This window comes from Tachysurus fulvidraco, chromosome 19, assembly GCF_022655615.1.
Source record: "Tachysurus fulvidraco isolate hzauxx_2018 chromosome 19, HZAU_PFXX_2.0, whole genome shotgun sequence".
In the NCBI taxonomy this organism is placed as follows: Eukaryota; Metazoa; Chordata; class Actinopteri; order Siluriformes; family Bagridae; genus Tachysurus; species Tachysurus fulvidraco.
In genome coordinates this window covers 15,668,828-15,680,849 of record NC_062536.1, presented here as the reverse complement: position 1 = coordinate 15,680,849, position 12,022 = coordinate 15,668,828, and the positions used below count along the sequence as shown (strand labels likewise).

The 12,022-nt window shown below is 40.0% G+C and overlaps 1 protein-coding gene across 5 annotated transcripts in view; it reads left to right on the top strand.

Annotated features, from left to right (window-relative positions):
- Window positions 1-12,022, top strand: part of tmtc1 (transmembrane O-mannosyltransferase targeting cadherins 1) — a 37,978-nt gene that overhangs the window by 10,395 nt on the left and 15,561 nt on the right. For all 5 annotated transcript variants that reach the window (XM_027151529.2, XM_027151530.2, XM_027151528.2 and 2 more), the window contains 5 exons: window positions 6,977-7,058; window positions 7,185-7,288; window positions 8,633-8,711; window positions 8,816-8,926; window positions 11,775-11,896. In XM_027151529.2, the coding sequence (XP_027007330.1) occupies window positions 6,977-7,058; window positions 7,185-7,288; window positions 8,633-8,711; window positions 8,816-8,926; window positions 11,775-11,896 (498 nt within the window). The remainder of the gene's footprint in view (window positions 1-6,976; window positions 7,059-7,184; window positions 7,289-8,632; window positions 8,712-8,815; window positions 8,927-11,774; window positions 11,897-12,022) is intronic.

The window sequence follows — 12,022 nt, the reverse complement described above, 5'->3', positions numbered from 1 at the left end:
TTTGCTGTAAAACACTCAACACTGCTTACAGCATGGATCCTCCGGTACATCAGTAAAGTAAAGTACAGTGACGGACTGAGACAGTAATTTATGCCCGGGGTCAAACTCAGGGGTCAAATTTGCTTGGCCACATTTTTTCAAAATAATTTTAAAAAGGGTATCAGAGATTTTTTTAGGAATCTAAACTTTAGACTTTTTAAAGACCTTTTTTAAGAGCTGCAAATGAAAAGGTGAAATGGCTTTTTAAAAAAAAGCATAATTTGCAGCTTTATAAAACGATAAACTTCATATTTTATGAAACGATAAACTTCACATCTTTCGCTGTTGTTGAAGAAAACAGCAGCACTTATTAAAAAAAAATATATTATACCGTATATCCCCAACTAAATCTCTATTATAGCAAAGTGTAGCAAAGTGTACCAAATATAGCAAAGTGTCCTGCTAATGTTAGGATATGTGGTGGCGTTTTCGCACAGCGGTTGCCTGATTCGTAGATTATGAAAGGTCATGCCAAGCTGAGCTGACTGCACGGCAGGCCGCCCAGAACGACCGCCAGGCCACCGGGAAATGTCCCGGTGCTCCAGATAGCCAGTCCATTCCTGTTAAAGTACATCATGTTTCTGGTGCTCCGACTCTATCTAACCTGATGGCTCTCCTCACAGACACCACAGCTTTTCATTTCCAGCCAAGAATAATGTACGCATCTGCCTCCAAAGCGTTATAAATAAAGCCCTGTTAGAGACTCAGTGCGCACTTTAGGCCTTTTCCTACTCCTAAAAGAGTTTTGGCAAAAAGATCTGGATCTGTGCTCCGAGGCGTCTGAAAGATTCATGAACTGGGCCCCTGAGCTGCTTTTATTCCTGCGGACAGTTTTTGTTCCAACGGATTTAGCAAGTCCGCCCCTTTACAGTACCTCTGTCTCCAGGCCGCTTGCTAGCCCACAGCATGTGTAAAAGCTTCACTCAGGCAGCGCAGTCTTCTGTTTGGTTGCTGAGTAACAGCTAATATATACAGTATATAATACATGTTACACTACAACCTCCTCACTGAAGCTGCAAAATGTTCATTTTTATAGAAAAACAAGAGCTCTAGAAAAACTAGTTCTCCCCTGAAGCTATTTCACATTACGGATATAGTTTGTGTCAAGACAGAATACCCAGTTTAAAAGTTTATATCCCCTCGATACTTAATACAGTATGTTGTTACCTGGATGATGAAAGACTTCTTTATGAGTCCCTTGTTTGTCCCTGGCAGTTAAATGGCCCACAGATCTTCAGAAAATTCTTTCAAGCTCCTGCTAATGCTTTTGTTTTTCCAGCATTTTCCACTTATTCGACCCCTTTCTAACAAACGCTGTATGATTTTAAACTTTTTACTACACAATGAAAAAGATTAAAGAAGGCAACGTGATAAATTAAAGGGGGGGGGGGGGTTTCCAAATATTATAAATCATGTAAATATCTCAGGTAGCGTTTGAAGAGCAGTGGGGTAGAAAAAAATAGTCTCATCACAAGCTGCTGGTCTGACAATCAGAAATAAACGCATCACCAGTACTGTGCTGTAATAAGACTTCGTAAACATGTCCGGGATAATAAACTGATCTTATAACACATTTAGGTGGGAATTTATATATACTTCTAACACACACAAAAATGCCTGAAATAATAAAGACACACGACCTTTAACTGCTGAGCGTTCAGCCGCAAATTCCTCCTTTCCAGCTGCCTCAAAAATTCTGCCTTGGGCAAGTTTTATATATTTACCACCAGGCCGAAGAAGTATGTTTTGAGGCAGTTTGACCGAGCCACATGCCTCTCGTTACTTTCCTTGATGCTTATTGGCTGGAAGTGAACAAATTCCAGCTACAAAGCGCTCGCAGATTGCATGGAGCGTTCTCCCAATTACGGCTCGTCTCGTCTCTGCTTCTGCTCGCCGTAATTGGCAAACAAAGTCCATCATGTGGAACAAACAAGACCTTCACGTCTCTGGTGCATTCCCAAGTTCTCTATTACACACCCAGCTAATTCTGCATGGCGGTACGACCCGTGCGGACGCTCCGGTGACCGAGGGAAATACGTCTGAGGACAAATTTTAGGAGGAAACTAAAGAAGGAAACATATTGTTCTGTTCTTGTTTCTGTATCTCATGGGGTTTCATGACGTCACAGATTTTTCCTCATTAACACATATAGTCCAGCGGACCACACATCTACACACAGACGTTGTAGTAATAAATATAGAGGATTACGTCATTAACATTTATCACTCCTTTGCATAAACTGATTGTCACTAACAAGCTGTCAGTCAAACTCCCGATGCCCAAAATCATAAATCCTTGTATGATATTGGACAACTTAACAAAGCACAAATCCTTAAAACGGATTTCTTTGGAAAAGCTGGTGGGATATGATGTACAGTAGAAGGTTTGGTTTTGTCACATCAACATTACAGCACAGTGAAATTCATTCTTCACATATCCTAACTTTGGAGGTTGGGGTCAGAGCACAGGGTCAGACATGATACAGCACCACTGGAGCAGTGAGGGTTAAGGGCCTTGCTCAGGGGCCCAACAGCCTTAAGCACTTGTGAAACCACTGGATTGGCTAAAATGACCAGCCTTATGTTGATGGAGTATGAGGTGGTTTTTCCAAAATCCAAACAGTCAACATCCTCACAGCAACAACCAGTGAGCGTATTAGTCGACTAGTCTGTATAAAATCTAGTCACCGACAGCGATTAGGTATTTGCTGTGAGTTGAAATTCAAGCATCATCATGCTGCCACTGCTGGATCCTATAACTCTAAGCTAAAAGTTAAACAGCTTTAGAAAAATATAAAAGAGTTTCTGTTGTCATGGCAACCTTCATCGACATCGTGTAAGCTGAAAGCTCTCCGATAAAGGAATTATTGGCAAAAAAGTAGCGACACAGTGAAGAAGCAGCGACTACAATGAATCACCGTTTTACGTGTTGTTACTTACAGGAGAATCCTGAACTCCAGCCATATATCTTCTTAAGAAAAACAAAGTAAAAACCTTGTCCTTTGAGAAAAATGGGTTCCATAGTGTACCTTTTAGATGATAAATGGGTTTGTGGCTTTCCTTTAGACATTAGATACTGCATAGAATCTTAAAGGGATCGGTCAAAACGACAAAACACTGACCCCGTAAAACCCGAGTTCAGCGATCTGTTCTGGTTTCTAGCAACAAAGCTTTACAGCGATAGCAATAATCCTAACACTTGCACCCTGAAACCAACAAGGTCTTTGCCTCGCAACGGGGGTTAGATTTGGCATGTGAGTGTAGAATTCGTATTCAAAATGCTTCAGGGGTTTTCTTCGGGTATTCCAATTTCCTCCCGAAGTACTAAGATACACGTTGGCTGATTCATTCATTTTCTACCGCTTATCCGAACTACCTCGGGTCACGGGGAGCCTGTGCCTATCTCAGGCGTCATTGGGCATCAAGGCAGGATACACCCTGGACGGAGTGCCAACCCATCGCAGGGCACTCACACACTCTCATTCACTCAGGACAATTTTCCAGAGATGCCAATCAACCTACCATGCATGTCTTTGGACCGGGGGAGGAAACCGGAGTACTCGGAGGAAACCCCCGAGGCACGGGGAGAAAATGCACACTCCACACACAATGCGGAGGCGGGAATCAAACCCACAACCCTGGAGGTGTGAGGCGAACATGCTAACCACTAAGCCACCATGGACACACACACACACACAGTAATAGTGTGTGTGTGAGACCCTCTGTAGGATGGGATCAACAGAAAATGGATGGATGGTCTGGTTGAGATTTTTACTTCTCTCTCACTAGCTCGTCTACCAAATAAGCCACGCCCCTTTTGTCATAGCGACAGTACGGCACAGCTCAACTCGACCGCTTTGATAACGCAAACGAATAACTAGAGTTTCAGGTTAGTTTTTTTTTTGTTACAGTTTCAGTTGCCTGTAAGCAATGAGCATGCTGTAGTCAGGTAGGAGTAATTAGTATTCTGGCCTGAATACAGCACTCATTAGTAATGTAGTGTGACTGGAGCATGCAGTACTGATGTATTCAGACCCAGACCACTAATTCATTAGCTAATTATGAGTCTTAGTGCACACACATTTTGAAGGACATATTCACAAGGGCATGGATATTAAAATCCTAAAAGTCTGCAGATTTTACAGTACTGAGAGGGATTTTCCACATTCCTGAGTATGACATTTCTCAGCAGCCTCATGTGTTGATGAATGAAGAGATGAGCAGCAGAGAGTATAATCAGAGTGTAGATTTAAGTGTTCTAGTTTTTATGTCCTAAAATACAGACATTGTTATTTATCAGCTATTTTCTTTTATTTCCTTTAAATGTTGAAGCGTAGGTTTATGTTCCTTGCCTGACCACAGAGGAACTCGATCTGGTCTCCTGCTGCCGTGCATTCTCTCGCGGTTGTAGAGTGTTCATTCGTGTCGCTGCAGCCTTCTCATCAGCTCGAACCCTCGATCATCAACAAGACATTTCCACCTACAGTTTCTCCACTCGCTGGATGTTTTTCACTCCATCTCACACCATTCACAACATTTGGGTGTCAAAGGTCCCGGGAGATCAGCTTTATTTATTTGGATTATTTATTTCTCTTGTGTTGGCTCTGTGTTGGGAAAAGAAGCATTTAGAAACGAGACTAACATTAAACAGCAAAAATCGTCACGGCGATAACATCGTGCCTCTTAATCGGTAAGCTTTATAGCGCAGCAGATCGACCTCGTGAGCAACAGCTTCATGGCCATGTTTGTTGAAACCCGGATAGCATCCATATCCGTTGTGACCCTGGGGAGAACAAACCCCTCCACACACACACACACACACACACATGCAGAGGGTGCAATTGAAGGTGCTGTGACTGCAGGCTGTGAGTGAGTTAGATGAAGCAAGGTAGATGAGCTGAATTAATATTAAATGTGTTCTCTGGATCTCATCCAGCACTGCTGTGATATTATACACAGCTGCTTGGCTGGAGATCTGCTCTGGATCATCTCTTTATTTTATGTTATGCTGTATCGTGTGCCATGTTAATCATTAATGCTTTAATACAGCAGCAATGATACAGTACTATATATATATTTGTTTAGTTTGACTGGGTAATGGATAGAGGTTATGGCGTGGTATAATCCTGTTTAATGGCTTATTTATGGAACCTAAGATTATTGAGGGCATTTAGAATTACGCACGGTTTTATAATGCATTATGCATGCTATTTAACACAACAGGTCACACTTAAAATACATTACTAAGACAAGGTTTATAGCAAGTGATGAAGTCACATAACCTTAAAATGTATGTAAATATAAATATTCATGCATTATGCGCAGAAGTGTGCCAGGTATTATAATGTTATGTGTGCTGTATAACATGTTATAAATGCACTTATAGTACATTCTGAATACAGGATTTATGATAAATGATCGTCACCTAACCATAACATAATGTGTTAGTTATATAACTTTTGTTATAAATTATATGCCAACGTACATATGCTACGTATTGTATGTAGGTATGTATTATAATGCATTACGCATGCCATATGATGTTTTAGTTAAAAATGCACTTAAACTGCATTAAGAAAAAGACAGACATACAGAAAAAGGAACAAGGTATTTATATATATATTATATATACAGTATTTATATATATATTCAAAGCATTATAATGTGTTCTGGATGCTGTATAGCAGAGATACACTTAAAATGCATTATAAATGCAGATTTTATGAAACATTATGAATAAACATAAACATAACATTATAATGTTATTTATGTACTTATAAAGTATTTATGCATTATATGCCAGGCATTATAATGCATTATGGGTGCTATATAACAAATGCACTTAAAATGCATCTAAAGTCACATAAACCTAAAATGCTATTCGTGTATAAACACTAAATATCTATGCATTAGAGACATTCGTATGCCAGGCATAATGTGTTATGCATCGTTGTGAGGTTGCATAAGCATAACATTAAAAATGTTCTTGATGTAACTAAAGGTATGTATGCCTTATAAGCAGGCTGTCAGGCCTTATAACGCATAATGTACTCTATATATACATTTGCTATGTTTACATTTGTTATGCAGAATAAATGCATTTCTCAGATGTTATATGTGCATTATTAATGAAGATGTTCGGAAATGACATAGTTATGTTTAATAAATGATTGTTCATCTGCTTCATTACAGACCTGTCTATCTTTCATTCATCTTTTTCTTCCCCAATGTCCTTTATCTTTGTGGGATTGGGAGACATGAAGGGCAAAAAGACAAATAGTGGGGGAGGGGCAGGAACTATTTTAGTAAATGCTGTCTTGTTGTCAAGACCGTGAGCTGAATCCCTGGAGCATAATGGAGCTTGGGAGACACACACACACACACACACACACACACACACAGAGTCCTTAGGAAAAGCTGGTGCTTTTTTAGCAAATCAATCAGCAAAAGTGCAGTGAATTGTGTGAGCGCTCATCCTCCTCATCATCTTCCTCCGCTGTCTCATTCTTCTCATTTCCTGTCACACTTGTCATGATGTATTACTATACAGTGTGATCTCAGAGACTGCTGCATTCATACCACAGTGCTGTTGAATTTTCTGAGTGCTACGAAGCGGTTGTTTAAGGTCCCGTAACAGCAGCTCTGACGGTAACAAATCAATGAATATGAATTGAATGAATGGTGAAGTTTTCTGTGAGGAGACATTTATCAATTGAGTCCCAGTGTCAGATTTCAGATTTTATATATATATATATATAATATAAGTAGAAGAAGCTCTGATTCCTCTGTGAAATCTAATGAATGTAAACTGAATTGGCAGATAACCACAAAACCTTAATAAATTAAGACTGATCTGATTCATTCTCCTGTTTGTTTCCAGAAACCTGAGTCATGGATTCATTAAGAGATTAAAGAATCTCTCTCTCTCGTTCTTTCAGGCATCTCTCTCGGTTCAGGCTGAAGGAGCTTATCCGAATCTCTTGGCCCTTTATCAGACGAACATGTGTGATCTCTGTGTATGTGAGTGTCTTTAAATATGTGATTGGGTTTCATATTTACATTGTTACTGTCTTGCGTGAAACCTGTGTTTGTGTGTGTGTGTGTGTGTGTGTGTGTGTGTGTGTGTATATGTATGTTTGAATATAGGTGATATTCATCCTCTGTGCTCGCCTGTGGGTCATGGGAGGTTCCATGCCCCTTTTCTCAGAGCAAGACAATCCAGCATCTTTCTCACCTTTCCTCCTCACCAGGCAAGCCTGAACACTTTAACTTACACCTTCATCCAGTGTATCAGTGTAGCATCAACCTTCATCTAGAACCTCGATCCTCATACAACATTATATTTTCTCACACATTCATCGAGACCCCATATAGGCATACATTGAGCATTATGCATATATTTATGCAGCTTTATATGGAACATATATTTTATAGTGATATTAATCTAGATAAAACAACGATACACAGAATGCAGGCATTCATTATACAGTGTTGTGTAGTATACATATTCTTATCCAGATTTATCTAGAACCCATATAATTACACAATGTTGTGCAGCATACATATCCTTATCCAGATTTATCTAGAACCCATATCATTATACATTGTTGTGCAGCATACATATCATTATCCAGATTTATCTAGAACCCATATCATTATACATTGTTGTGCAGCATGCATATCCTTATCCAGATTTATCTAGAACCCATATCATTATACATTGTTGTGCAGCATGCATATCCTTATCCAGATTTATTTAGGACCCATATAATTACAGTGTTGTGCAGCATACATAACCTTATCCAGATTTATCTAGAACCCATATCCTTATACATTGTTGTGCAGCATACATATCATTATCCAGATTTATCTAGAACCCATATCATTACACAGTGTTGTGCAGTGTGCATGTCCTTATAGATATGTATCTAGATCTTACACTTACATTTATTCCAAATATGCAGCTGAACAATTGAGGCTTAAGGGCCTTGCTCAGGGGCCCAGGTGTGGCAGCTTGATGGCCCTGGTGTTCAAACTCACAACCTGCCGATCAGTAGTCCAACACCTTAACTACTGAGCTACCACTTGCCCCATATCATTATGTCATGTTGTGCAGTATGCATATCCTTATCCAGAATTGAGCTAGAACTCCTCTGTTTGTACAGTGTTGTGTATTGTGCGTTACATTCTGCAGTTTCATCTAGAACCATATTATTGTACATTCTTGGACAGTGAGCGGTTTTTATACAGAGTAATCTTGATTAATCATTGTACCTTCCTGTTCAGTGAGCCTGTTCTTATACAGATTTATCTAGAACCCATATCATTATACATTATTGCACAGTGAGGATTTCCTTGAGCAGATTTATCTCCCAAATTGCTGTGGTGTGAGAGGAATAAAAGTCCTCCGGATGTAATGTTATTGGAAAATAATCAAGTTCACAGTGATAACAGTATTAACTCTGCTTCATGTGAGGCCACGTCACTTCACCCCATCACTGATTATTTTCTGATAACCGCAAATCCTGCTGCATTTAAATTCATTTTATTTTGTGGTTCATGTCTGCTTTACTTATTTGTTTATTTTTGTCCAGGTTCCTCACTTACTGCTATCTCCTGGCCTTTAATGCATGGCTGTTACTGGCTCCTATAGTTCTGTGCTATGATTGGCAGGTAACACACACAGACACACACACAAAGTCATCTTGAATAAGTGTGTGCATTAAGCCTGCATTGAAGTTAGGTATTAAACGCAACCCTGACTGTTGTACTTGAAGGTGGGCAGCATCCCTTTAGTGGAGTCTCTGTGGGACTTGCGCAACATGGCTGCTGTGATGTTGGCACTGGGACTGCTTGCTCTCTGCTTGCACTGTGTTACATCACTACAGGTGAGGAAGAGCACACACATGTACACATTCAATCGATTGCTTAAAAAAAAGGAAGTAGATAGTAGATATAACAACTGCAAGTCTGCCTTCGAGCAAATCGTCCACCAAAACATCAGTGACTAAGTTGTGTGGGTATTAATCAGAAAGTTTCAAAACGTAAAATCTGGAGAGATTCACCATGCACATGGGAGAACCTGTTCACCGAGCAAGCACAGCTTAGACAGTTCACTAAGCTGGACGAGGAAAGAGTTATTATTGGAATAAAAGTCATTATGGGATTAAATGTACTGTGAAATCCTACACTAGAAACTTAGCGAACATGTAAGAAAAGGATCTCTGGCCTGATGAGACCAAATTTAAGCTTTTAAAAAATTTGACAGAAGTCTAAAACCTAATCGTACTAGAGTATTAGAAATGATTAGAGATGAATCAGGCACTGCCTCATTATGGAAATAAATGCAGAAGTTAAAATAAAGCTAGGGTTTAAATATGTTAAGCTATCTTTAAACATTTGAATGTGGATTTTTTTTCCTTGCAGTGCACTTTGTTTCATACTTCTGCAGTTTAGATGTGGATTCTCAGAAGCGTTACTTTGTCATGAAAAACTCTTGACTGTCAGTCATCCTTGAACTCCCAGAACAGCACATCTGCTTTGTGTGTGCATGTTTGTGTGTGTGCGTGTTTGTGTGTGTGCGTGTGTGTGTTTGTGTGTGTGTGCTTTGGTTTTTGTCTGAAGCAGTTTCTCATCTCAGATCTCCGAGTCCCGAGGGTCAGTGTGTTTCCCGTGTCAGTTTTGGGGTAGTGTGTGCTCAGTGATGAGCAGATCACATTTCCCCTGGTTGAATTATTTATAGTGTGTGTCCAGGACAGTGTGAGAAAGTGCTATGTTTGTGTGGGTGTGTGTTACTTTGTCTCAGCTTATTTGCAGGTTTAAGTTTGCTACTGTAGAACAGAAATAAACTTTTGGAGCTCATCATACTTCCTTCCAGCAGGAATGAAGAATCATTAAATACTTATTCATACACACACACACACACACACACACACACACACACACACACAATAAAATCGTCCTGTTTGAGTACGTCTGCATTGAGGGTTACAAAGGTACAGCACAGGAGTGAGAAAGACCAGATGACCTTCAGGACTGCGGTGATAGCAAACATCTGCAAGATCAGATAAAGCACAACACCAAAGCTCTCATCATCATCGACATTATTGTTATTGTCATCATCATTGTCGTCCTCATGACCATGACCCACTGCTACTTTCTAACAGTGCACACAAAACATCATCAGCTTTAGTGGGTGTGTGCATCTGTTCCTTTTCACTCAGTGTTGCCATAGCAATCTATTTCCACACATGTAATGTATATACACACACGTCTGCATCTGTTACGGATATAGTGCATCACCCGTGTATGTGTGGGTTGTGTTACTGCCGATCTGTCACTCAGGCAGCGATATTGACAGTGTTTAAGACCTACGAATCCATTCGCCAGCCTTTCTCCTTAATCACACCACAACATCCACACTCCTGGGGCACATGCACTTTGCCTTAGCGCTGCATTTGACCCAGTTCTTAACTTCTTTAGCCAGTGTTTGTTAGGCTGCTGTACATTGGTAGAATAATCAGTACTGCCGTTACAGTTTGGCTGCATTGCTTCTGTACAAGGTGTCATGTTTTCTCTGCTTGTACTGTATTTATACCTCTGGAAAACAGCTGGAGTTTAAAAAGCACAGTTTTTCTTTTACACAGCAGAACCCTTTTAAAATATAGAAAATTGTTTTGTGAGCAGAGTACAGTGTCAGGTTAATTGTTATCTCACAGACAATGACATCACAGATCGGGTGCAATTGAGAAAATAACAAACGTGATGAACCGTCCTTTATACCGTATATTCCCTCAGCACTGTCGTCTCTGAGGACTAAACCTACAGCCGGATCTCTATGAAGCTGCTTAGTTGACGGTGTCTATATTTACAAGTGGTGTATTGATTAAAAAGAACTGAATTGAATTGACAGATCAGATCCAACCAGGTACTGCAGCGTCAATGCTAATGTCATGGAAAGGGTCTGTGGAGGATTTTTTACTTTCTGTCAGCATTTTAGTTGTTTTTTTTTCTTATCTACAAGGATTCTTGAATGTTCCAGTCAGGTATATGCCCGAAGCACAGCTCCAACTCGTATTTTTACCACAGCTCACTTTAAACAAAAGGGGCGGGGCTTAATTCATACTCCTCAGCCTCACCTTAGAGAGACATCTCAGAAATTCATGCTTGATAAACCGGTTATATGTTATATATGCTATAATTACTCTATATACTATATAGCAGAGATATGGGACTCCAGTCATATGATTTGACTCGAGTCAGACTTGCTACAGACTTGCAGACAAATTTGAGACTTGAGACTTGCTTGACAAATATTAAAAAAAGACTCGACTTGACACTTGAGTTAAAAGACTCAGAGATGGGGGACTCGACTTGACTCGAGTCAGACTTAAGAGGCAAATTTGACACTTGCTTGACAAATATTAAAAAAAGACTCGACTTGACTTTGACTTGACACTCATGACTTGATACTTAATTGTGACTTGCACATGTGTGACTTACTTATTTTATCACACTAGATTAGATATAACTAAATCTATATCTGGATTTCTCTAAAGCTGCTTTGTGTCTGTTGGTAAAGTTCTAAACAAATAAAACTGAACTGAATTGGCGAGACTGTCTGGGGTCTAATTATGTAATATACCTGCAAGCATTGGTGCCAAGGTTTAACTATCTCTATCTCTCTGTCTGTCTGTCTGTCTCTCTCTCTCTGCCTCTCTCTTTCTCTCTCTGTAGAAGATGGAAGGCAGGGAGGTGCTGGTGGGAATATTGTTCCTGGTCTTCCCTTTTATCCCTGCCACTAATCTGTTCTTCCGTGTGGGATTTGTGGTGGCCGAGAGAGTTCTCTACATGCCCAGGTTCGTGTGTCTGCATGTGTGTCTGCATGTGTGTCTGCATGTGTGTCTGCGTGTGTGTCTGCAAGTGTGTGTATGAAACCTTACCAATTTACCCCACCTTTATTTTAGCTTCTTTCATTTTTACCA